The 27,992-nt window shown below is 38.5% G+C and overlaps 2 protein-coding genes across 2 annotated transcripts; both read left to right on the forward strand.

Moving 5' to 3' along the window:
* The first annotated feature begins 1,727 nt into the window (after nucleotides 1-1,727).
* LOC107816309 (uncharacterized) lies at nucleotides 1,728-25,102 on the forward strand. Its single transcript, XM_016642008.2, has 3 exons — nucleotides 1,728-1,938; nucleotides 3,453-3,848; nucleotides 23,611-25,102. Coding segments are annotated over exons 1-3 (1,431 nt in total). The 5' UTR covers nucleotides 1,728-1,937; the 3' UTR covers nucleotides 24,645-25,102.
* On the forward strand, nucleotides 13,345-22,441 carry LOC142182707 (uncharacterized). Its single transcript, XM_075257276.1, has 3 exons — nucleotides 13,345-21,214; nucleotides 21,304-21,422; nucleotides 21,522-22,441. Exons 1-3 carry the CDS (start codon nucleotides 20,311-20,313, stop codon nucleotides 21,975-21,977), a joined length of 1,479 nt encoding a protein of 492 aa, XP_075113377.1. The 5' UTR covers nucleotides 13,345-20,310; the 3' UTR covers nucleotides 21,978-22,441.
* Nucleotides 25,103-27,992: the final 2,890 nt, after the last annotated feature.

A 27,992-nucleotide genomic window follows, 5' to 3' on the forward strand; every position in this document is an offset into this window, starting at 1 on the left:
CTTTCCCCATCCTAATTCCACTACATCCCCAACGCTTAATATCAATTGGTTACACCAATTTATACACACCTATTCCATCTACTCCCCATAAAATACCTTCTACAACTCTTACCCCATTTGCATTATGGCATATTTGTATTATAAGAAATAAGAACATTTTTGAACATCAATGAAATCCTTTAAATATTCCTTTCATAATAAATATGGCAGCAGAATACTACTTCCTAACCACCCCAAAGTCAGCACATAAGTGTGTAACTCCTTTATACATAAAATGGCATCCTCCAACAGGTTCTATTTATAAATTAAACATTGACGGCTCTTGCTCATATATACAACAAAGGTATGGTATTGGAGGCATTTTTTCACAATCATCAAGGCAATTGGATTTTAGGTTTCTCGGCAAAGCAAACCCAAGTACAAGTGTTCAGACAGAACTTCTTGCACTCCTTATGGGGTTAAAACTGGCAGTGCAACAACACCTCCAACCTCTCATTACCGAAACAGATGCACATGCAATCTTAGGTATGTTTCACTCAACTACTATGCACTACAATAACATCCTTAACGATTGCAGGTTACTCCTCCTACAACTGGATAGCCCTCCTATATTATCCATCTACAGAGAGCAGGATGGTGTTGCAGATACTTTAGCTAAATATGGATCCATCCATGCACAAGAGCAGTGCATACTTTTTTGACACACCACCATCTTTTGCAGAGTCTCCATATCATAACGACTGTAGCGGTATATTACAAAGGAGACTTGTTCCAGTAACTTTCAGTACTTCACACAACTGCACTATGCTACTAATAGTTTGTGTAATAGCCGTATTAACTCTAGTGTTAATAGTGTAGTATCTACTTTTAATTTCCAGTCTACTAATGCTTTCCTTAGAGGAAGCTTGGTTGTAAACCCTAGTTTAGCAACTATGATGCCTCTTATGCATCTACTACATTCTCATGTATCTGGTTAGTTTATATATAATATAAGTATATCCTTCTAATAAAAAAAAAAAGCTCAATGGAAACACTAGACCATTAAATAACTCTTATAGCCTGTTTGGCCAAACTTCTTCCCAAGCCAAAAGTATTTTTGTTTGAAAAAAGTGATTTTTTTTCTCAATTTGAGGTATTTGGCCAAGTTTTTTTTGAAAAAAAAAAAGTGATTTTGGCTAGGGGGAGTGATTTTGGCAAGAAGCAAAAGCAATTTTTAAGAAGCATAAAAAATTAGCTTCTCTCCAAAAGCAGAAGCAGTTTTGACTTTTTTTCTTGCCAAAAATATTCTTAGCAAAATATTATATATATACCATAATAGTCTTAGTTTAAACTATTAAATAACATGTATAATGATATTTGGGATGAATTTTCCTATTTATTGAATAATTTGTTGTTATATTTAAATTATCTTGAAAGAATAAAATACTTTTTAATTTTATTTTTACATTTTACTTAAATAAAATAAAAAACTAATTATTATCTAAATTATAAATATTTGTGATTATTTATCTACTTATATAACATTAACTATTAAGCAAATCTCTTCATGTCATTTTTTATAATTTGATGCTTACAAGCATTTTTGAAAAGTTTGGTCAAATATAAATTATTATTCAAAAATACTTTTTAAAATTGATTAGTCAAACAAAAATTGTTTTTCTTAAAATTAGCGGATTTTTCGAGGCTTGGGCAAATATGCTATTAATCACTAACCAGTGACAGTCTGACTCAGTTCCTCGGTCCTGTCAGCTAGCATACAAATTCCAGTCCTCTCAACTATTAATCATAACGGGAAAAATAAAAGTAACTCTTTAATTTTGATCATCCGTCTCAACCCAGAAGCTCTATTCTCAATTACTTCTCTTCTTCTCTCTGCTGCTGCAGCAAAAGCCCATTGTGGGTTCCTTTCAATTTGGCCTACAGTTCTCACTATCAACAGTAAGTTTTCCATTAATGTAAACTTTTTCTTAATTTTCTTTAAGCAATTGTAATACACTGCAGGTTCTGTGCATGTTTAGTTCCAAGTAAATTCAAGCTTCACTTTTTTTTTTAGCCATTTCAACAAGGATTAGAGAAATTAATTAAGAAAAATGAAATCTTTTTTTACCCCATAAAATGAAAGAAAAAGATGTGGAATTTGGGTCAAATTTTAGGAATACAAGGTAGCAAGCCTTGCTAATTTGCTCATGCATTCTATAAGTGACTTCTTGTTTTTTTATTGGTTAGTCTGACTAATTTGAATTGAGAAAAAAAAATAATTTGGTTTATATAAAAATGTTTCGATATCTAGAAGCTACATATACCATTCAACCGATGCAAAATTATACCAGCAATTAAGCAAATTTTGTTGAGAAATGTATATTTTTAGCCGTTCCCAAAAATAATGGCCGACAAAATATATATATATATATATATTTTTGGTATATATGCGTATTATATATATATTATACACTTTTGGCTAGTGAATGCAATTAATTTCGGTCAATCAGTTTTGTTCGGGCTACCTTGCACGCACCTCGACTATTCCAACCGGTCGCACCTCTATTATTCCACCCGATTGCACCTCGACTATTCCACCGGGTACCTGCTATCTCTCACCAGCACAGATATCGCTTTAACTCTGGCCATCAAGGCTTAAGCAGATGGGAAGAAATGACGTAGTGTCTTTTGCCTCTTTGGGTACTATTATGCAAATTTTAGACTAAGGTTTTTGGTTAAAGATGAGATGTTTAAGTTTAGCTATTTGAAAGTAAAAGAACACAATTAATTTGGAAATAGTATACATATTTTGGCACCTTTCCAGAAATCTAAGTGCAGAATTTAATGACATGCTGTTAATTGAGCTCCATTTAAAGTGTTAATTGTCCCGAAAACATGTTCAATGTTTGGTTTTATATTTCCTGTATCAAATCTCCCGTCTCTCATTCTTGTTATAACATTCAAATTGTGTAACTTTCTTGATTTTTTTCAATCTTTCTTAAACAGTGGATGAACTTGCTTGGTTCTCACATAACTATAGAGCAGCATATACTGGCGTTTACTATTAATTCTAAGGATAATACTACTTAACAGCTTTTAAGTAGTCATGGTTCTTCTCTCTTGGATAGCTTCTTGATTCTGAAGTTGTTTTTTCAATTGGCAATATGCTGTATTAGAACAACGGGAAGTCCATGATTTTTACTTTACTACATATTCTTCAGCACAGAAAGTTCTCCAGTTTGTATATCAGGATTCTTGACCATAATCTGTGTTGTGCATCTCTTTCAAGTTACAAATGAAGAAGTGAACAGAATCGAGAATTTGACACCTCATTATGCATCAGTAAGAATGTAAAAGATCGTCATACATCAAATAGTTCAAAGTGCTTTCAAAGTCACGTATTATATCCATAGATCTTAGTGCATACTTACGAAGAACATAAAATTAATTCAGCATCTTTAACATGTTCATAGTGGAAGGTGGCGAGAAGATTAACACTTCAGAGGTAAATAATAGCTGCACGATTCCAAAAGAAATGGATGGTTTACATCTCAAGCCTGTTGCATGTTTGGAGTCAGGAGAAGGCTTACCTTATGCTCCTGAAGATTGGCCATATCCAGGCGACATTTGGACTTGGAAAGTTGGAAAAAGAGTCAAAGCTTCAGGATACTTTCAAGATAGATACTTGATTGCTCCAAAAAGGCTTCAAGAAACCCCAAGAAAGAAAATGTGGTTTTTGAGCAAGATATCTCTTAAAGACTATATCAAAACAAACTTCCCTGAAGCTGATATCAATGCTTTTTTCTCATCATTCGTTTGGGAAATTCCAGCTGAATTCAATTCTTTTTTCTCGTCATCTGAGGGCAAAGGTTAGTATGAGAACTATGCAAATTTCTGACGCTTCTTGATGAGATATTGTACAATGTCATGTATGTTTAGGTTTTTCTGTGATATAATATACTGATAGATAAACTCTCTTTCTATGATTACACAGTTCTGTCTCTTGGCCTCTTTCTTTTCATTTTGCCATTTTGGTCACCATATAGGCTCTTTAGACTTGAAAATTGCCAACCGCATTAGCATAATAACTTTATCCGTTACATTCTCTTGTCTAATCATGGTGTAATTACTTAATGTCCAGAGCTGCCTCAAATTGCATTATTATTGTTGCTCTTGATTATCACTGATTACTTGCAGCTGTCTCTTGTTCTTGATTTGATTAGGTTCTATCATAGCGCTTTTCCAAAGCATCTTACCTGCCACATTACTCGTTTTCTTTTGGTGTTAATCTAATGTCGGATTTTTATTGTCACCCTATGCTATTCCTTGTTTGGAGACACCTGAAATCCTTTGCTTTGAAGATTGCAATATCCGGCAATCGGTAATCTTTAACACCTTAGTAGAGGGTAGGACCAGGAATCTTCTTCATATGCTTTGGCTTTCAACTCGGAGCCCTTTTGGTTTAACTAATTAAAAGTAGTTGATAAGCATCAAGTGTGAGAAGCACTTTCAAGTTTTGATTTTATGAATAAGCAGTTATGCGTTTGAATATGAGTCCTACAACTAATAAGAAGCAATTAATGTGTTTGGTAAAAAAATAAAAACATTTTTCCTGAAATGCCCATAAAGTTGTTTACATAAAATATGAAATAAAAGTATCTTTACATGGAAAAAGGATGAATGGTAGAAATGGAATGGAGAGGGAGTTAGTGATTTAATACGGAAATGGCATTTCGACATTATAAAAAATTACTAGGGATAAAATTATAAAAATCTTTGTCAAACCAAAACGTGCTTATTAGTTAAAAAGTCATAAGTTGGGGATAACCAACTTATTGCTTTTGGTTGTTTATGGCAATACTCTTGGGGCTTATAAACCGTGTAAATAAGTCAGAAAGTGCTTACATGCTAATTTTACTAGCTTATAAGCTTAGGACTCATTTGGCGTAGCGAAATGAAAGTAGCTAATAAGCATCAAGTGTTGAAACAAATTTTATAAATAATAATAACGTCTTTGGATAGAAGTGATGAAGCTGATACATAAAGCAGTTGATTGATTGGTATAAAAATGCTTATTTTTTTTTTTGTTAAAATGACTAATATGTCCTTAAAACTATTTTAAAAAAGTATAAATTCAAAAGTATCCTTATAAGGAGAAGGACGAATGGCGAAAATGGAATTGAGAGACACTCGGACATTTTGTTTTGGGAAAGATATGTCAAGGATTGCAGAATCCATAAGTTGGGGTTGACCAACTTATAATGCAGATAAAATAGTAAAAACCTTGGTCAAACAAAAATGTTTATAAGTTAAAAATCCATAAGTTTATAAACACTCTTGATCAAACCAAAAGTGTTTATAAGTGATCTTTTACTGATTTTGGTTTATAACCACTTTTGGTGTTCATCAAATGCATAGATAAGTAAAACAACGTTGGTAAGCTGGTTGACCATCTTATAATCTTATCCAAATGCCCTGCAGTTGCTCTCTATTAAAGATCATGATTTCTTCGGTGCTAGTCTTGTAAACATGGAGATGCACCCTTGTGTTGTAGATCGTAAGAAGGTTCTTTCTTTTCATGTATTAGTCAAAAATAAATAAAGACCGTCATATCTCTAAAATAAGGTGTCAGAAATAATGAAACGAAAAAAATTATATTATTGATAACTTAAGTGTTTTCACAATAGCTCTATTTTTATACAATGTTTACATAGTACTATATAGCTATTTTTGGATGTGGGATAATATATATTACTAATAACTATTTAACACTCCCTCTTAAGCTTAGCTGGTGCATATAAATCATATGGACTGAGTTTGTTACAGATATAACTAATACGAGGACTAGTGAGGGACTTAGTGAAGGTATCTGCAAGCTGATTATTTGACTTCACAAACTTTGTAACAATATCTCCCGAGAGTCTTTTCTCTGGTGAAGTGACAGTCAATCTTAATGTATTTAGTCCTCTCATTGAAACACCGGATTTGATGCAATATAAAGGGCAACCCGATTATCATGCACAAGTTCCATCTGATTGATTTCACCAAATTTCAATTCCTTGAACAACTGTTTGATCCAAACTAGCTCACGTGTTGCCATAGCTATTGCTCAATATTCTGCTTTTGCGCTAGACCGAGCAACTACATTCTATTTCTTGCTCTTCCATGACACCGAATTACCTCCTACTAAACACAATATTCTGACGTAGAATGTCTATTAGAAGGTGATCCTGCTCAATCAACGTCTATGTATCCCACGATCTGCTCATGACCTTGATCCTCAAACAATAGTACTTTGCCGAGGGCTGATTTTAAATACCAAAGTTTTGAACACCTGCATCCCAATGACTATCACTAGGAGAGTCCATAAAGTGACTTACAATGCTCACGAGAAAGGAAATGTCAGGTCTTGTTACCGTGAGGTAATTTAACTTACCAACCAGCCGCCTATATCTTGCAGGATTGCTAAGAGGCTCCCCTTGTCCTGGCAGAGGTTTAGCATTCGGACCCGTATGAGTGTCAATAGGTCTACGACCCATCATTCCTGTCTCCTCAAGAATGTCTAAGGCATACTTTCGTTGTGAAATAACAATACCTGAGCTAGACTGAGTGACCTTAATACATAGAAAATACTTCAATCTACCCAGATCCTTAGTCTCGAAGTGCTGAAAGAGATGTTGTTTCAAACTAGTGATGTCATCTTGATCATTGCCAGTAATAACGATATCATCAATATAAACCACCAAATAAAAACACAGATTTGAAGCAGAATGCCGATAGAATACAGAGTAATCAGCTTCACTATTAGTCATGCCAAACTCCTGAATAACTATGCTGAATTTACCAAACCAAGCTCGAGGAGACTGTTTTAGGCTATAAAGTGACTGGTGCAATCGACATACAAGGCCACTAGCCTCCCCCTTAGCAACAAAATCAGGTGGTTGCTTCACATAAACTTCATCCTCAAGATCATCGTGAAGAAAAACATTCTTAATGTCCAACTGATAGAGAGACCAATGGCAATAGAAATAGATGGACAAGTGCTATTTTAGCCACAGGAGAGAAACTATCACTGTAATCAAGCCCAAATATCTGAGTATACCATTTGGCAACAAGGCGGGCATTAAAGCGATCAATCGACCAACTTTGACTATATAAACCCAACGACAACCAACAGTAGATTTACTTGAAGGAAGAGGAATAAGTTCCCAAGTACCACTCGCATGTAAAACAAACATCTCGTCAATCATAGCCTGTAGCCATCTTGGATGAGACATTGCTTCACCTGTAGACTTAGGGATAGAAACAGAGGACAAATAAGATACAAAAGTATAATAGGGATGATAGACGATGATAACTTAAATCGATATAATGTGTATTAGAATTAAGTATGGATCGTATACCTTTTCGAAGTGCAATCGGTGGACTAGAAGGAGACAAGTTCGCAGTAGGAGAAGAGTCAGGTGTAGAATGTGAATCAGTTGGGCCTGATGCTATACGCGGACGACGACGATAAGTCAAGAATGGTATTCCTATGGCTGGGGATCTAGGAGGAGCAACACTAGATTCTCAATAGTCGGTATGGATAAGACTTTTGTGACTGAGGATGGATGCTAGGAGGAGCTATGGTAAACTCCTCAAGAGTCTGTATAGTTAAGACCTTAAATATATCAAGGTGGTCAAAAGAGGTAAAGTAAGGTCGAGACTCGAAAAATATGACATCAGCGGATATAAGGTACCTACAAAGATCATGTGAGTAGCAACGATATCCCTTCTGAACTGGAGAATAACCAAGGAAGACATATTTGGGAGCACGAGGATCTAACTTATCTTTCCGGGAGCTAAGTTATGGACAAAACATGTGCTCCCAAAAATACGAGGGGAGAAAGAGTATACGGGTGACTGAGGAAACAATATTGAATGCGGAATCTGGATCTGGATGGAAGATGAAAGCATCCGACTAATAAAATAACAAGCCGTGAGAACCACATCGCCCAAAATGCAGCGAAACATGGGACTAAATAAGAAGTGTGCGAGCAGTCTCAGTGAGGTGCATATTCTTTCTCTCAGCTACCCCATTATGCAGAGGGGATGTCTGATGAATAATTTCTTCAGAAGTCATAAATTGTTGAAATTAAGAGGATAAGTATTTCAAGGCATTATCAACAGCGAATGGTGCGACTACATATGCCAAATTGATTTTTTATTTTAGCACAAAAACTCTACAATATAAGAAACAACTCATAACGATCTTTCATTAGTAAAATCCAAGTACATCTTGAGTAATTATCAATAAAACTAACAAAATAACGAAATCCTAAGGTTGAACTGACTCTACTAGTATGTCAGAATGAACTAAAGAAAAAGAGACTTTACACGACTCTTAGCACTAAGCGGAAAGGTGACTCGGGTATGTTTCCCTAGTTGACACGACTCACAATCTAATGTAGATAAACTAGACACTAGACACCATCTTCTGAAGCATGGATAAACTCGGATGCCTAAATGTCTGTGAATTAGGTCGGGAGAATCTGTAACAGATATGTTATGGAGGGATTGAGTGAGTCAAGGTAGTAAAGGCATTGTGATTCACGCCCTGTGCCAATTGTCTGTCCCATACTGCAGTCCTGCATAACAAAAGAATCATCAATAAAATATATACCACAATGGAGGCCACGAGTCAACCGACTAACAGATGTAAGATTAAAAGGACAACCAGGGACATAAAGAACAAAATCTGAAGTGACAGAGGATAGGGGATTAGCTTGTCCAACTCCTTTTGCTTTTGTTTGGACTCTATTTGCTAAGATAACATTGGGAAGAGATTGTGAATAAACAATATTTGACAAAAGAACCTATTGCCTCCATGACTCACTGTCAAAGAGTAGTAGATTGAGAAACACAAGCAAAGGAATTATCAGCAACAGAAGTATCAGTTTGAGCAACATAGGCTATTTGTGGAGGTGTCTGCTTACTTGATCGATACTGAAGAAACTCATTATATTTCCCTCCCGATAAAGAAAATCCCTGGTTACATGCAGTCTCGATTTGAGCAACATGAGTATTTTTAGGTGGTCGACCATGCAAAGAATAACACACATCACGAGTGTGTCCAAGGTTATTACAATAAGAATACTTAGGTCGAGATCTTCCAAAACGGCCTCCTTTTTGTCTATTCTCCATAGTCTGAGATGCTCGATTTTCTACTATATGGGATGCGAGAACAGAGAAATTAGCTGTCTGTGATGAGATCGCTATGTGATTGGGCGCGGTAGCAAGGCAAAGTAATCGAAAGAATAATTCATATCAACTGTAGGAAGAGTCGGACTAGCCAAAATTTGGTCGCGTACTGAATCAAGGTCATTAGGAAGTCCAACGAGTGAAAGAACTAGAAACATCTTCCATTTTGAACACTAGTAGAAACTGACATCACTAGCATCGACTTCTCAAATTCCTCCATGACTGCTTATACTAACCCAAGGAAGTAGACATATCCAATTCCTATTTCTTCAAATTTGTCATCCGCGATATCACATCATAGAAACAAGATTTGTCATTAGTGTATAAAGTGCGAGTTTTTTCTCAAACTAAATGACATGTTTGGAATGGACGAAACAAGGGCATCAATTTGGAATCAATATATTGCCATAGGATACTATGTAACTGAGCATCAATCTTCTCCTAAAGTACTTTGCCCGTTTCATCTTCCTCACTAGCCTTTTTGGTTAAGTGATCTTGAACACCTTGACCCTTGTACCACAACTCAACTGAGAAAGCCCAACATAAGTAGTTTGAACTTCCCATTAAGGGTTCTAAAGTAATCATAACACTTAAACTTCCAGTTCTCTATGTTTTGGAACCAAAAATATCCAACCCTAGAGACATGATAAAATTAAGAGAGAGTTCTAGCAAATATCAACAAAAACAGAAAAAAATCAAAGGATAATCACTGTAACTTGCCGAAAAATTCCAAAATTCTCGGAATCTGTAGGAAATAGTACTGGTGGACTCAGAATCTTCTCACAAACAACATGTCCTTAAGAAATTTGTCAAAAATTGACCGGAAAGTGCTTCACGCGCCGGCGCATGTGTTAGACGCGCTGCCAGAGTCGAGGTTCTTACCGGCTTGTGGGAGCACGTGGAGGGGGCTTTGCCAGAGAATCTTACTAATGTTTGGTAGCTTGTGATAAGGAACCTTGTGGTAGTGTTGGATTTTGCACAACACTGAGAAAAAGAGAGACAACACAAAGCAACCCTAAAAGGTCGCCGGAAATTGAAGCACGTCGACTGCTTGTCTGGGTTTTCCTTCCCAGATGTTTTCTCACTGCCGCTCTGATACCATGCGAGAAATAATAACACGAAAAAATTGTATTATTAATAATTGTTTTATAATAGCCCTATTTATATACAATGTTTATATAGTACAATATAGCAATTTTTGGATATGGGCCAATATGTATTACAACTAACTATCTAACATAAGGTTTTATGTGATCATATCTTTTCTGTTATTAGTTGAAAATAAAATAGTGATGATTTTATCTTAGATATAAGGTTATGTCCAAGCTTATACTCTTAATTAAAGACAAGGTTTATAGTGGTTTGAAGAGTTCTAACTGGTTCAGAACTTGCTATCCAATAAATAGGGTAATAGGACCTCAAACTTTGTTTAAGACACTTGAATTGAGTACCATTTTATGAATGGATCCCTTCCTATTCTTCTATCTCATTCCTCCAATTTCTGTATATCCTTCTCCCCTTTTTCCCTTCTCCCTTCTGGTGCTCTATCAATTTTGGTGTGAACTCAAGTTATAATTCATTATGCTACACCCACTACTTATAAAACAACCCATTCGTCTACTGTAATGAAGATTTGAGCTGATTAGCTCTCTAAGAATGTTGGAGGAGAAGATGAACGAGAAGGTTCTAGAGAAGAATCTCCATTGAGAGTAATCTAAGCTAAGATATTTCCAAATCTTAAAACAATACAATGCGTTATGGTCTATATATACACTCTACAACTAGCTGCAACTAATTCTCCTAATTCTTCCGTTAACATCTACAGTGCCTAATCCCATAATTAGTTATAACTAACTAGCAGCTACTAACAAACTAATCCTTCTGCCTCACATGCTAGTCACGTGCTTGTTCCTTTCCTCACTACTCCCCCTCAAGCTAGGTGGTGCAAATAGATTGAGCACTCCTAGCTTGCTCATTAGGTATTCATATTGTGATCTTCCCAGGGCCTTTGTAAACAAATCTGCTTCTTGATCTTTTAACATCACATACTTGGTTCTGACAATCCCTTGTTGAATTCTCTCCCTGATAAAATGTAGATCTATCTTTATATGCTTTGTACGTTTGTGGAATAATTCCACTGGCAATTCAACCTCTGCACCTTATTCTTTGTACAGTCCTGTTAGCCATAGGATCTCTGAAACTGCAGAAGCCATGCTCCGGTATTCTGCTTCTACTGAGCTTCTCGATATTGTGCATTGCTTCTTTGATCTCCAAGATACTAAAGAATCTCTCAGAATCATCACATATCCTGTTACTGATCTTCTTGAGACTGGCCATCAGCATCACAAAAGGATGTGAGCTTTGTAGACTGTTTTGAGCTCATTAGCAAACCCAATCCTGGAGCACCTCTTTTATATACCTGACAACTCTGACTGCAGCTTCCGTGTGACTTCTTTGGGCAATGCATGAACTGACTTAGTACATGCACTGCATAGCATATTTCTGGCCTTGTCATGGTGAGATACAACAGCTTCCCACCAACCTTTGATATGGTCCTGCATCTGCCAACTTCTCATCTTCTTTCATGTTTATGCGTTGATCATACTCCACAGTAGTGAGTTTCTGATTGCATTCCATTGGTGTAGCTGCTGGTTTTGATCCTGCCAATCCAAGATTAGTGATCAATTTCATTGCAAATTTTCTTTGATTCATCAATATCCCTTCTCTTGACCTTGCTATTTCAATTCCAAGAAAAAACTTCAACTCCCCAAGTCTTTGATTTTAAAGTTACACTGAAATATGGACTTTGCCTCTGAAATTAGACAGTGATCATTCCTGGTTATGAGAAGATCATCCACGTATACCAGAATGATCACTAATTTGTTGCCTTGCTTCTTTGTGAAAAAGAAATAATCAAAGTGGCTCTGCACAAAACCTGAACTGTGCAATGCCTCAGTCAATTTTAGATTCCACTGTCTTGAAGCTTGCTTCAACCCATAAAGGGATTTATGCAGCCTGCTTGGAAATCCCTGAGGTATGCACATGTAGACTTCTTCAATGTAGACTTCTTCAGTGAGGTCTCCTTGAAGAATTGTAAACATCCATTTGGTACAAATTCCAGTTGTTTGCTGCTGCCAAAGCTAGAAGCACTCTCATTGTCACCATCTTGACTATAGGAGAAAAAGTTTCCTTTGGCCGCTAGTTGTGTCCTGTATCTTTCAACCTCTCCATTGGCTCTATACTTTACTTTGAACACCCATTTACACGCAATAGGAACCTTTCTGGCTGGTAAGTCTACTAGTGTCTAAGTTCCATTTTCTTTGAGTGCAGTCAACTCTTGGTCCATTGCTTCAATCCACTTGGGATCTGCTGTTGCTTTCTCATAGCTCACAGGCTCCTTCAAGTCTGTAATTCTGGATAGGTAGGACTTATACTTGGCTGAAACACCAGCATGACTCAAGTAGTCTTGCATTGGATACTTGCAAGGGTGCTTCCCAGCAGAACCTGTCAGTGACCCATTGCATACATAATCTTGCATCCACACAGGCTGTGCCTGATTTCCTGATCTGACCATCTATATTGTTGAGTGTAATTGCATCTGAAAATGACTCTGCCTGTGGCTGTGCATCTTCAAAACCCAGTGAATGTGGTGAGGATGGTGCCTCTGCAGCAGGTGATGCTTCTTGAGAGAGTGGTTTTTCATCTATAGGTGCTGTTGCTGTTGGACCATCATCACTGTTAGCAGATGTATCATTACTGCTAGCAGATGAATCAAGCACTTCATCGGGAAAAATCTGCAGCTTTCCTTCCTTTAGCAGCTGAAAAGGGAAGATGTGTTCCATGAATTTGACATCCCTGCTAATAAAGAAAGTGTTAGTTAGGATATTATATAGTCTGTAGCCTTTTTGGGATGATGAGTATCCCATCAGTACAGCCCCAATAGATCTGGCTGCAATTGTCTACTACTCCTACAGCTTTAGCAAAACTAAGGCATCCTATGGTTCTCATGTGCTGTAATGATGGTACTTTCCCATGCAACATCTCATAAGATGATTCTCCTGACAATATGGTAAAGGAAGTCTGTTGATCACATAAACAACAGCATGAACACACTCTCCCTAGAACTTAAGAGGTAGATGACCCTGCAGTCTAATGGCCCTAAGCTACCTCTAATATGTGTCTTTGTTTCCTTTCTACTACCCCATTTTGCTGTGGGGTGTGGACACATGAACTCTGATGGACCAATCCATATGAGTGGAACAAATTGTTGCATTCAAAATTAACAAACTCAGATCCATTGTCATTCTTAAAATTCATTGTTACACTAAATTGAATCTTTATTAAAGCTAGAAATTGTCTCAAACCTACAACCACATCACTCTTGAGACTTAACAAGTAAATCCATATCATCCTACTGCAGTCATCTACTACAGTAGGGAAAAATTTATGTCCATTGTGAGTTGACACTCTATATGGGCCCCATACATCTACATGAATCAAATCAAAAGGCTATTTGATCTACTTGTACTCTTTGGGAAAGGCAATCTTCCTTGTCTAGCTAAAGGACAGATTGTACAATCCCTTATTCTATCATTACTAGTCTTGAACTTCATGTTTGGAATTTGCTTTACTACTTTGTCTGGAGCATGTCCCAGTCTTCCATGCCATACTCCCAAGTCCTCCTCCTTTATAGAATCATCATGTAAGTGTATAGCTGCAGGCCTGCAGCCTTGGCTTCAACTTTCTGGTGCTGCAGATTGTACAAGCCATCTAGTTCCTTACCAATACCCTTCACTTTCCCACTTCACTTTCCCACTGTAAAGGTCCTGCATGATCCAATAACCAGGATAGAAGGATATGAAGTATCTTAAGTCCCTTGTAAGTTCGGAAATGGACAATAGCTTGTATTCAAATTCTGGAATATAGAGCACATTCTTAATGGTGCCACTTTCACCAATTTTACACAATGCATATTTCTTAGTTCCGGTTAGCTTAATTGAAATCAAGGAGCTGCCTGGAGTGTCGCATGGTTGTAGATACAGGGGATGATGATGGTTTATGGTTGTTCCTGTGCTGGTTCCAGTGGACGTTTCTTCTCCAATCACCGTAGCTGACATATTCAAGTAATCTATCTCTTCGTTTTCACGATTTACACGCAAATTGAAAATCGTAAACCCTAGCTCAATCGATTGAGAAAATCCCAATCAATCTGCAACAAAATGACTTTACAGAAATCAGAAATGATAATCGCAGTGAGCATGAATCTATCTCCCGCACTACAAATTGAAAATCGCAAACCCTAGCTCAATCGATTGAGAAAATCCCAATTAATCTGCAACAAAATGACTTTACAGAAATCAGAAGATGATAATTGCAGTGAACATGAATCTATCTCCCGTGCTCTGATACCCTAATGATGATTTGAGATTAGCTCAGTAAGAATGTTAGAGGAGAAAATGAGCGAGAAGGTTCTAAAGAAGAATCTCTATTGAGAGTAATCTGAGCTAAGATATTTCCAAATCTTAAAACAAAATACAATGAGTTATGGTCTATATATACACACTACAACTAGCTGCAACTAATTCTCCTAATTCCTTTGTTAACATCCGTGAGAATGCACGGGAGAAAATCTATTATTGATGTTAATTGTAATACAATGAACCCTATTTATCAGTACGCATAATATATAACCTACTCCTATTACCTATAAGACTAGAACTAATTACATATATATTCACATAGCTATTCTAACACTCTCCCTCAAACTGGTGCATACAAATCATATGTACCAAGTTTGTTACATATATAACTAATACGAGGACCAGTGATGGACTTGGTAAAAATATCCGCAAGCTGATCATTCGACTTCACAAACTTTGTAGTAATATCTCCCGAGAATATCTTTTCTCTGACGAAGTGACAGTCAATCTCAATATGTTTAGTTCTCTCATGGAACACCGGATTCGATGCAATATGAAGGGCAACTTGATTATCACACACAAGTTCCATTTGGCCGATCTCACTAAATTTCAACTCCTTGAGCAGCTGTTTGATCCAAACTAACTCACATGTTGCCATAGCCATTGCTCGATATTCTGCTTCTGCACTATACCGAGCAACGACATTCTGTTTCTTGCTCTTCCAAGACACCAAGTTACCTCCTACTAAAACACAATATCCAGTTGTAGAATGTCTATCAGAAGGTGATCCTGCCCAATCAGCATCTGAGTATCCAACGATCTGTTCATGGCCTCGATCCTCAAACAATAGTCCTTTGCCTGGAGCTGATTTTATATACCGAAGAATGCGGATAACTGCATCCCAATGACTATCACAGGGAGAATTCATAAACTGACTTACAACACTTATAGGAAAGGAAATGTCAGGTGTAGTCACTATGAGGTAATTTAATTTACCAACCAACCGCCTATATATTGCAAGATCGCTAAGCGGCTCCCCCTGCCCTAGCAAAAGTTTAGAATTCAGATTTATAGGAGTGTCAACAGGTCTATAGCCTGTCATTCCTGTCTCCTCAAGAATGTCTAAGGCATACTTCCGTTGTGAGATCACAATACCTGAGCTAGACTGAGTGACCTCAATGCCCAGAAAATACTTTAATCTGCCCAGATCCTTAGTCTAAAAGTGCTGAAAGAGATGTTGCTTCGACTTAGTAATACCATCCTAATCATTACCGGTGATAACAATATCATCAACATAAACCACCACATAAATACAGAGATTTGAAAAGCTTCACTACGAGTTATGCCAAACTCCTGAATAGTTGTGCTGAACTTATCAAACCAGGCTCGAGGAGACTGCTTTAGACCATAGAGGACCGGCGCAACCGACATACACGGCTACTAGACTCTCCCTGAGCAACAAAACCAAGTGGTTGCTCCATATAAACCTTATCCTCAAGGTCACCGTGAAGAAAAACATTCTTAATGTTGAACTAATAGAGAGGCCAATGGTGAACAACAACCATGGATAGAATAAGGCGGACTGATGCTATTTTAGCTACGGGAGAGAAAGTATTACTGTAATCGAGCCCAAATATCTGAGTATACCTTTTGGCAACAAGACGAGCCTTAAGTCGATCAACTTGGCCATCTGGACCAACTTTGACTGCATACACCCAACGACAACCACCGGTCGATTTACCTGAAGGAAGAGGAACAAGCTCCCAAGTACCACTCGTATGTAAAACAGATATCTCGTCAATCATAGCTTGTCGCCATCCTGGATGAGACAGTGCTTCACCTGTAGACTTAGGGATGGAAACAGAGGACAAAGATGATACAAATGCACAATGGGGTGATGACAGACGATGGTAACTTAAACCGACATAATGGGGATTAGGATTAAGTGTGGTCCGTATACCTCTCCGTGGTGCAATCAGTTGACTAAGAGGAGACAGGTCCGCAGTATTAGTAGGGTCAGGTGCAGGACGTGAATCAGGTGGGCCTGATGCTGGGCTCGGACGACGTTGATAAGTCAGGAGTGGTGGAGCTGCAGAAGGTTGAACTGTACTAGGTTGTGGAACTGGAGCTATAGGTGGTGGAGCTGCAACTAGAGCTGTAGGTGGTGGAATTGGAGTTGTAGAGGAAGATGAATGGGAGATAGTGACTGAATCTCCAAAAGATAGAACAGGTAGCACCTCAGAAATATGTAAGTGATTACCTGGACCTGTGAATTATACTTGGGTTTCAAAGAAGGTAACATCAACGGACATAAGGCAGTGTTGGAGGTCAGGAGAAAAGTATCGATATCCCTTTTGCGTTCTCGAGTAACCCAGAAAGATGCACTTAAGAGCACGAGGAGCTAACTTATCTTTTCCTGGAATAAGGTTATGAACAAAACACGTGCTCCCAAAGACATGGGGTGGAAGAGAGAACAAAGGTAAGTGGGGAACCAGGACAGATATTGGAGCTTGATTCTGGATAGCTGAAGATGGCATACGATTAATAAGATAGCAAGATGTAAGAATTGCATCTCCCCAAAAACGCAACGGAGCATGAGATTGTATGAGTAGGGTACGAGCAGTTTCAATGAGATGTCTATTGTTTCTTTCAGCTACCCCATTTTGTCTAAATGGAGTAAGTTGACTTATGGAGACATTTTCAAACAGCTAGCTTTTAGGGAGGATATTGATAGAGTGAAGGAGATGTTATTTGAAGAAGAGCCAACCATTGAAAACAGGATTGTGCTCCAAAAGGCACAAGCTGAATTGAAGATGTATCTCAGCATTGAGGAACAATATTGGAAGCAAAAAGCAGGCATGAATTGGTTTGCTGAACGAGATAGGAACACAAGGTTCTTCCACAATCATGTCAATGGCAAAAGACAGAAGCTGCAACTAAAGAGAATTCAAAACAATGAAGGTGATTGTATTGAAAATCAAGATCACATGGCTGAGGCTGCCGTAGATTTCTTTCAGAAGCAATTCACAAAAGAAGCTGATCCTACATCATTTGCACTTCTCAACAATGTCCCTTTCTATGGTGTCTAATGAGCAGAATGTAGAATGTGGAGCTTTGCAGAATGCCTACTAGGGGTGAAGTTGAAGGGGCAGTATTTGCTTTAAGGGGAGAGAGTGCTAGTGGTCCTGATGGCTTCTCAGGTGTGTTCGTGTTCTTTTAGGAATGCTGGGAAATTGTAGGAGATGATATCTACAAAATGGTGCAGGTTTTTTATTAGGGAAGATCATTGCCTAAATCCATTACACATACCAACCTTGTACTGATTCCTAAAAAGCCTAGGGTTGAGACTTTCTCTGATCTCAGGCCAATAAGTCTGGGTAATTTTATCAACAAGGTGTTCTCTAGGGTGGTGCATGATAGATTGGAAAAGATACTGCCCTCTTTGATATCATCCAATCAATCAGGATTTGTCAAAGGAAGGAGTATCTTTGAAAACATTTTGTTAACACAAGAGATAGTCACAGATATAATACTGAGAGGCAAACATGCTAATGTGGTGATCAAGCTAGACATGGCAAGGCATATGATAGGGGATCATGGATATATTTGATGTATGTACTAAGGAAGATGGAATTTGCGGAATGCTTCATCAACATGGTATAGAATCTGATTGCTAATAACTGGTATTCAGTGTTAATCAATGGGCAAGCATCAGGATTCTTTCATTCCACAAGGGGAGTCAAGCAGGGAGATCCATTGTCACCAGCCTTATTCATACTCTCAGCGGAGGTGTTGTCTAGATCATTGAATAAGCTGTTTGAGGATAAGAAATTTAAGGGGTTTGGCATGCCTAAGTGGACTGATCCTCTTAACCACTTAGCATATGCTGATGACACTATCATCTTTGCATCTACTGATTCATATTCCTTAGAAAAGATTATGGAAGTCTTGACTAAGTATGAACACACTTCAGGCCAGATGATCAACAAGGCAAAAAGTTCCTTTTATATGCATTCTAATGTAGCTGGATCATTATGGCACACTGTGAGGACTATTACTGGCTTTGCAAGAGGTTAGTTTCCATTCAACTATCTTGGTAGCCCTATTTTCTATACAAGAAGAAGGAAGGACTACTACAATGATCTGATGATGAAGGTGAAGGCAAAGCTACATTCTTGGAAGGGGAAGCTTGTGTCCTATGGGAGAAAAGCTACATTAATATCTAGTGTGTTGCAAAGCATGCCTACATACATCCTTTATGCACTTGATCCACCTAATAATGTGCTTGAACACTTATACAAAACCTTTGCTAGGTTTTTCTGGAGCAATAAGGAAGAAGGCAGGAGTAGACACTGGACAAAATGGCAAAACATATGCCTACCTAAGGAGGAGGGGGTGCAGGTTTTAGATCTTTGGTTGATGTCTCTAAAGCTTTATTTGCTAAATGGTGGTGGAAGTTTAGAACTACCAAGTCTCTATGGACAAACTTCGTGTGGAACAAATATTGTAAAAACGAAATACCTACTGTAGTTCAATTTAGGAGAGGTTCACATGTATGGAGGAAGATGTTGGAAGCAAGGGAAGAAGTGGAATATCAAATACTATGGGAAATGAATTCTACCAACATATGGCATGAGAACTGGACAGGCTTAGGGGCATTATATCATGTTGTTCCACCGGAGTTTCACATTAATGAAGAACTTGAGGAGGTGGCTGAGTTGAGAGAGGGAAATGATTGGAATGGGCAGCCGTTGGAACAAACTTTTCCAATAGATATTGCAGATCACATTAGACAGGAGGTTCTATTTGAAAACAATGATCAATATTGGGATACACCTAAGTGGATGCCTACAGCTTCAGGGAGATTCACAGTAAGTAGTGCATGGCAAATCTTGAGCCATAGAGCACCCATAAATGCTGAATACAAGCTATTGTAGACTAAGGGACTGCCTTTCAAAATATCCTTCTTTTTGTGGAGACTATGGAAAGGTAAAGTCCCTACAGATGATATGTGGAGAAGGAGTGGACACATGGTGGTATCAAAATGTTGGTGTTGTACTCAGCCTCAGGAGGACTCTTTTCAACATTTATTCCTAACAAGTACAACAGCTGATATGGTGTGGAGGACATTTATGCAGGCAGCAGGTATAGTAGAGAATCTAGTCCAGGTTCATCATATTATAAGGGTGTGGTGGAATGAGGATTGTTTGTCCAAAACTCAAGCCTTTGTTCCAGGGTTCCGGCAGTGATAACATGAGAGCTTTGGAAGAGGAGAAACACTATGAAATATGGAGGTACAGTGTCTTGTAGCATGGTGATCCATGAAGTGAACAAGTCACTGCATAATCTAGCAAAGGTAAGATATCCCTGGTTTCCACATATTCCATTACTATAGCCAGACATGATCAGATTTTTTGAAGGGTATAAACCATATGTTGTGACCAAGAGAGTGGCTTGGCAGTCACCTTATGAAAGATGGTTCAAATGTAATACTGATGGTGCATCAAGGGGCAATCTAGGACCAAGTTCTTATGGCTTTTGTGTGCGGAATAGTGAAGGAGATTTGGTGTTATACAACTAATATTGTGGCAGAAGCTAAGGCAATTGTTGAAGGACTAGCATTTTGTGTTAATCAACAGCTGCATCCTCTAATAACACTGACCACATCAAAATGTTCACCTTGTTTCAGAATACCATCGAAAAGATTGGTCCAAGCAAAGTTGTTCAAGTGGTCACTGATAATGCAAGTGAAAATAAGAAAGCAGGTGGCATGATTGAAGGAGCGTACAAGAATGTCTATTGGACTCCATGTGGGGCTCATTGTATCAACTTGATGTTCGGGGACATTTTCAGGGAAAAACCCTTCTCTACAGTTTTTGGCCAGGGCGTTAGGTTACATTCTTATATTTCTCAGCGGCCCTTGTTATTGAATATGATGAGAAGATTCACCATGCAAAAAAATTTGGTGAAACCGGGCAAGACAAGGTTCGCCACTGCTTTCTTGACTCTGCATAGTATCCACTGTCAAAAAAACAATTTGAGAAAGATGGTCACTTCAGAGGAATGGAGCAAGAGTAAATTTGCAAAGGAAAGTGCGGGGAAAGAGGTTGCACGCATTATTCTTTCTTATTCTTTTTGGAATAATGTCCTTCATGCTCTTAAAATTGGTGGCCCTTTGGTTAAAGTTCTCCGTTTGGTGGATGGGGAGCAAAAACCATCAATGGGCTACCTCTATGAAGCTATGGATAGGGCCAAGGAGACTATTCAAGCATCATTCAGTGATGAGCAGAAATATGCAAAGGTCTTTCAGATCATTGATGCAAGATGGGATGAGCAACTTCATAGACCTTTGCATGCAGCTGGACTTATTCTGAACCCATCACTCTTTTATGAGCAGCATGAGAAGAATTCATTGGCTAAAGAAGTGTGGACAGGATTCCATCAGGTTGTTATCAAGTTGAACCCAGATGAAGACTTGCAAGAAAAGATAGTAGATCAGCTTGCTATTTACAAGGCAGCTGAAGGACTTTTTAAGCTCCGACTTGCTATTAAACAAAGAACGACGAAGTCGCCAGGTGACCAAGTGTTTCTATATTTTATAGCTCTAACTTCAATGTATTCTTTATACTTATTAACTCTTGAACATTTTTTTTGACTTCTATAGTTGAATGGTGGGACCAATATGGTGTAGAGACTCCTGAGCTACAGGCTTTCGCCATCAAAGTTCTAAGTTTAACTTGTAGCTCATCTGGATGTGAAAGGAACTGGAGTGTTTTTGAACACGTGAGAAATAAAAAGAATTATTTCGTATTTTGAGATAAAGTAAATTATATCTCAATTGTCCAAACTCCTACTAATTAGTTGACATATCTTTTTTTGCAGATTCATACAAAGAAAAGGAATCGACTAACCTTGAAGCGCCTCCATAATCTAGTGTTCATAAAATACAATAGAGCATTGAGGCGTCGCTACAACCACCGCAATATAATTGATCCAATTCTTTTGGACAATATTGATGAGGCTAATGAGTGGCTAACCGGAGTCCCCGAAAATTGCGAAGGTGAAGAAGTATTTGAAGGCGACTCCGATTTCACTTGGGGTGATGTTGCGGTTGGTAGTGGAGTTGGGGAAGATCCTTATGGTTTAAGGAGATATACTCCAAGTTCAAGCTCTATTAGGAAGGGAAAAAGTGTGGCTACTACAAGTCGATCCCTATCCCTAATTGATGAAGATGAAAGTGATCATGAAGAGGAGGGGGAAGAAGAAGATGACGAGCAATATGAAGATAATAGAGGAATTCAAGATTTTGACAATCTTGAAGAAGAAGAAGAAGAGTAAAAGAATAAGATGTTGATTCTAGTAATTTAGTAGCTTTGATTTTGCTTGTCCTATGGTTTGAGGATGGTTTGTGGATGGTTTGTGGTACCTAGTACCTACTTTTAAGTATTTAAATTGAAGTTTTTGATTATTTATAATTTTACATTATGTTTTTTAAGAATTGCGCTTCACTTTAATAAAGCGTGCGCTTCGCTTTGCGCTTCGCTTTGCGCTTCGCTTCAAAAGCGAAGCGAGCCCTTGTCGCTTTTTTGCGCTTCGCGCTCTCAAAAACACTGCTCTAATTGTAGAGACCGATTCCCTGGTAATGAAAAGGATCATAGAAGGTGAATGGGAAACACCATGTAGTATAGGAAAGGAGGTGAAAAGGATCAAGGGGATGAAGGAGAGTTTCAATGTGATCTTCCAACATGTTCTAAGAGAGGGCAACACACTGGCGAATTATTTAACTAACATAGCTTTTTCTTTTGCAGGTACAATAAACTTTAACTCATTCTCTGAATTGCCAAGTGCAGGGAGGAGATTACTCAACCTTGACAAGGCTCATATCCCTAATCTTAAGGTGAGGATAGCAAAGAGGGGGAGGGGGAGGCTCATATCCCATAATGATGCGACCACACCAAAATCGGCCGTTACATAAAATGATGGTTTTTGTTGTTACGTAACGACAGATTTAACAACACGATAGAATAAAATTTAAGTAATAATTAAAACAAATATTGTATTTAAAGTAACAATACAATACAGTATGTAACAACCATCCAAACAAGCTATAAAGTAATTTTTTAACCCCCTTTGCCACTATACTCAAGCGTACTCTTATGTTAAGGGGGTTCAACCATTTATATATAACAAAAAAATTCACTTCTTCCCTATTTACACAATATAATATTCCGGCGAAGGCAATTCAGTTGAACCCTCGTACCAACACCTAGCTACACCCCTGCTTCCACCTCATGGGATTACTTTACTCTAAAGGTCATGAGATATTATTAGTACCAATCTGAAAGATAATAAGGCAGTTTATGATCCGGAATCCTGGCACCATGTAAATGGCCTTAGATCTGGCTTAGGTTGCTTAATATAATTATTCCTTTAACATCGGCAGTCTTCATTCCTGCTGAATCGGCCTTTCTATTTTACTCACAAGTTGGCATGTACCTTAATTCCAATAGATTTGCTCAATTAGTGCTGTCTGTTAATAGCCTTGTTATAAGGTGGCAACTTGCTGCAAGTCATTCTACACATGACAGCGATGAAAAGTTACCTGACTGTATGTTCGTAGCTGTTAATGATGTTGATTTTTAAAACTTTTAAGCTAGGTATAAGTCATTTTGAAAAGTATTTAGGTCACATTAGTCATGCGTTAGAACCCAACTGAAGATAGCCTTTGTGAAGTTTACAGCCTTGGTCTTTACTTTGTCATGATACTAACCACAAGGATTCAGTTCCAATTTCTAGCCGTTTATTAGGACCAGAAAAAGCTGATATCCATGATGCCTGTTTATTTACTTGATAATATTTGTTTTTACTCTTTAGCTGTTTTTAAACTCTTTTTGCGGAACATGTTGAGGCACATATTGACGTAGTTATTATTCCTTAACATTTTTTTTGCACACTTCACATTCATCTGCAGCAGAAGCTAAGCCGCAATCTCAATCAACTCATCCTGGAAAGGCCTGTAAAACTGGTCAAGGAGGAGGAACTTCTTCGCGGAAAAGGAAGTCCAATCTGAAGCAGCAAGGACGGTATTTATGGAAGAAAGTTCATTCTAACATGGTTAATACTGAAGTCCCCGATGCACTCCTAATTAAGGAAGAAAACATAGAAAACAATGAAGCACCAAAAGAACCAGAAAGTTCATTGTTGGAGAGTGTTCCAGCATCTGATGACTATGCAACAACCATCACTCTAGCCTGCCAACAGGAACCATCAAGTTCTCTCAAGGAATTTCCTGTTGAAGTAGCTCCAGAGGATTTCGATAATTACATTAATTCACTTGATGACATTCTACTTTTGCCTCTTCACCAAAGTCCAAGCATTAGCTTTGGCTCTTGGAGAGAAAAAGAAATGACTGAAGCTCGAAAGAAACTTGTTAACCTCCTAAATATTGGTTTTCCTGCTTTATTTACCTCTGAAAAAATTACCGAAATCACAACCTTGTCTTTGGAGCTCCAAAATGATCCTAACCTCAGTGCTAGAGAGCTTTCAATGCTAAAGCTAATCCAAGAAATCCCATTGGCCAGCAATTACTTCCTGAAAGCTAAGCTATTAGCTAAGCAAGCTGACAAATTCTTTGCTGACCTCGAGGCTAAAGTGACTCATGTTTCTACGCTAAGGGATGAATACCATGCGTCAAAGCAAGAAATAGCTCTACTTGAGGTTGAAGACGTGTCTACTTCCTCAGCTATAAAGGAAATTGATGAAAAGATTGCCATCTTGCAATCACGTCGAGCTGCATTATCTAAGGTTGCTGACAGAACTAACAAGAAGATAGCTGAAGCAAAAACAAAGCAAAGAATGGTCATGGACAATCTTCCAAAGATAGTTGATGAAATTCAGGTGGCTAACTCCCAAAGCTCAGAATGGAAGCTCAAGAAACAGAAATCAGCAGAGAAGGAAGTCGAGATATTGACCAAATTTGCTCCACTCAAGGGATTCTCCATCTAATTTAACTTTCTGTTGTACTTGCCTTCATGTTGATTCTATCTGTATCTGTCTTTATATTTGTGATTTCAAGCCTGAGGAAATTGATTTAACCTTCATTGCCATCTAGGATTTTCTGTAGGTTATCTAGTTTCCATGAATTTCTAGTCCAAAAAGGAAGAAAGAAGACAATCTCTGCTTCTCTATATGATGTGTCTGGGTATTTCCTATGTAGAACTCTTTCGCTGTAATATCTTGGATAAACCTTCTGCTATTTTGATCAGAAGTGTTTAGGACAGGTTAACTAGCCAGAAGTGAATGGCAACTGACTTGCAATTAAAAATGCCAATATGAGATATGGACTAAATAAAGGTAGAAAGCCAGTGGAAATGGGAAAGAGGCTATGGGTTTCCTTTTGCCTCCAAGAAAGTGTACATTGTCCTATACGTGTTTTGTTCTAAAACCCTGGTGTATTCTCATAACCTATCCTATCATGTTTTGCTCTAAAAACTTTGGGTTTTTTTCCATCTTTAGTAAAATTAGGATTTTTCTCCTAACCTTTCTGTATACGGTGGAAATTGGGGCTACCCGATTTCGTCCTTTGATGGAAAAAGAGATACCACGTTGAAAGGCCAGGACATCGAGTTCAGGGTCGAAGCTTTTTTCCAAGATCGAGGTCGACATCACTAACCGAGGTCAGAAGAGGGCATACTTCAAGATGATGCCGGTATAGTTTAGTAACGGAAAGAGCGAGATACCCGCAACGGATCGAAGATCATGGCGTTAATTTCAGAATGGATTGGTCCTCGGTGGTTAATCAGTTATCAAATATGATTTTCTACTATAATTAGAAGTGTACCTTATTTAGGATTCCCTATTATATAAAGAGGGATCCCATTCATTTGTAATCATCGTTATTCACTAATAAGAATTTATACACTCATTACTTTCTTGCTATTGCTTTTATTGTTCATCAAAGTTGTTTTATCATTTGCCATCCCACCTCGAGGCTACCCTATGTCGAGGTTGGGGGGAATCAGACTAGGCTGTCACTGTTCTAGAAGCCGATCGGCCTGTAGATCTAAAAGGATCTAGCCATAGGCCTGACTGGATATCGTTTGTCCATAAACAAAACAGACTTGGCTAACACACGAGTTTGATTAACTTTATTCTCTAATTTATTCGTTTAATTCCTTGTTTATCAATTGGCATTGAATTAAATCATATATCCTTAAAATCACAATATAAGTTTAATTGTTACTCGAAATTTAGAGTAAACAGTTTGGCGCCCACCATGGGGCTAAGGATAATAGTGATTGTTTGGTGCTGATTCAAATAACACACATTTTTTCACGCTTGTTCTTGTCAAGTATTTTTTCTCAGGTTAAGACATGTCAAACTCACAAAACGCACCCACACATGGACGATGGTCTCGGGTTTCACACGGAAAACGATAATGTAATTGCTCCAGGAGCCGACGTGCCACCGGCTAACCTCGGGGGAGCACCGGTTGCCGATCCAGTCGATGTCAGTTCGCACATTTCTTTAAATACGGACCTAGGCGTGGACCCCAAAGGGAGTGTGCGCAGGGAAGGCCGATCTGGTGGCCAAGGTACACAAGGCGTAGGACACAGGGGAGTTAGTCTCCAGGTGATATTCGAGATGCTACAAGCTCAGCAGGCCGCTATTGCTCAACTTCAAAATCAACATAGAACTCCGAGTGGGGTTGAGCCGGAAATTTTCTCGCTATACCGAGCCGGTGCTAGAGAGGTCGAATGGTAACAGATCAGGGACTGATCCTGCAGTAATGAAAATGCTCAAGGAGCTCACCAAGAGAATCGAGTCAGGGGAGAAGAAAATCGAAGCTAATGATAAAAAGTGGATACATACAACTCTCTAGTTGATCAGATACGAGGGGCACCACCAATCTTGAAAGGCATGAATTCAGAGAAATTTGTACAAAAGCCGTTTCCTCAAAGTGCGGCTCCGAAGCCTATTCCAAAGAAGTTTCATATGCCAGACATACCCAAATATAATGGGACCACCGACCCCAATGAACATGTTACTTCATATACATGCGCCATCAATGGTAACGATTTAGAAGATGATGAGATCGAATTTGTGTTATTGAAAAAGTTTGAAGAGACCCTTTCAAAGGGAGCAATGATTTGGTATCACAACCTGCCGCCAAATTCCATTGACTCATTTGCCATGTTAGCAAATTCTTTCGTAAAGGCACATGCCGGGGCAATAAAGGTCGCAACAAGAAAATCGAAACTTTTCAAGGTAAGGCAAAGGGATAACAAAATACTGAGGGAGTTCGTATCCCGATTTCAAATGGAACGCATGGAGTTACCAGCGTTCATAGATGATTGGGCCGTTCAAGCTTTCACCCAAGGGTTGAACGACCGAAGTTCGATAGCATCACGTTAGTTGAAACAAAATTTGATCTAGTATCTGGCTATAACTTGGGTAGATGTGCACAATCGATATCAATCGAAGATCAGGGTCGAGGACGACCACTTAGGATCCACTTCCAGGTCAGTACATCCAAACAGGTCGGCAGTTAAAACCCAGAGGGACGTCGACAGGGAGCCAAGGTCAAATAGAGAACGATATCAACCATATACCTCAAATCGAAGGAACAATGATTCAAGATGCAATTCTGCCTAGAATGATCGAAGAAGTGATCGAGGACAGAATTCTTGGGGACTTATGAGCAAAATTGGTTTTGATAAGCATGTCGATCCCATAGAGGCACCTCAGTTATCGGAATATAACTTTAGCATCGACTCATCGGGCATTGTATCGGCAATCGGAAGGATCAAAGATACTAGATGGCCCAGACCCATACAGACCGATCCTTCCCAAAGAAACCCAAATTTGATGTGCAAATATCATGGCACGCATGGTCACAAGACCGAGGATTACAGGAAATTAAGGGAGGAGGTAGCCCGTCTATTCAACGAGGGCCACCTTCGAGAGTTCCTCAGCGATCGAGCCAAGAATCATTTCTGAGAAAATGAAGCCAATAGGAAAAATGAACAGAAGGAACCCCAACATGTCATTTATATGATCGTCGGCAGGATCGACATTCCACAGGGACCCATATTCAAATTCACTAAGGTATCAATCACTAGGGAAAAACGAACTCGAGATTATATGATCGAAGGCTCCTTATCATTCAACTACGAAGAAGCAGAAGGCATTTCTTAGCCCTAAAACGACGCTCTACTAATTTCTATCTAATTAAATAAATTTCAAGTTAAACGTGTTTTAGTGTATCTAGGTAGCTCAACGATATCATCCGATCGAGGGTCGTGGAGCAGCTCGTCCTACAAGATCAAATCGTGTCCGCAACTCGGGTCTTAA

The sequence above is a fragment of the Nicotiana tabacum genome, chromosome 7 (assembly GCF_000715075.1).
Source record: "Nicotiana tabacum cultivar K326 chromosome 7, ASM71507v2, whole genome shotgun sequence".
Lineage (NCBI taxonomy): Eukaryota > Viridiplantae > Streptophyta > Magnoliopsida > Solanales > Solanaceae > Nicotiana > Nicotiana tabacum.

What these genes read in the sequence shown, in the direction of transcription:
- LOC107816309 (XM_016642008.2), top strand. An exon ending in CTCGTCATCTGAGGGCAAAG is followed by an intron (nt 3,849 to 23,610) that starts GTTAGTATGAGA and finishes ATTCATCTGCAG; the next exon opens with CAGAAGCTAAGCCGCAATCT.
- LOC142182707 (XM_075257276.1), top strand. Translation starts at nt 20,311, where the DNA reads ATGTTCACCTTGTTTCAGAATACCATCGAAAAGATTGGTCCAAGCAAA. An exon ending in AAGAACGACGAAGTCGCCAG is followed by an intron (nt 21,215 to 21,303) that starts GTGACCAAGTGT and finishes TGACTTCTATAG; the next exon opens with TTGAATGGTGGGACCAATAT. An exon ending in ACTGGAGTGTTTTTGAACAC is followed by an intron (nt 21,423 to 21,521) that starts GTGAGAAATAAA and finishes CTTTTTTTGCAG; the next exon opens with ATTCATACAAAGAAAAGGAA.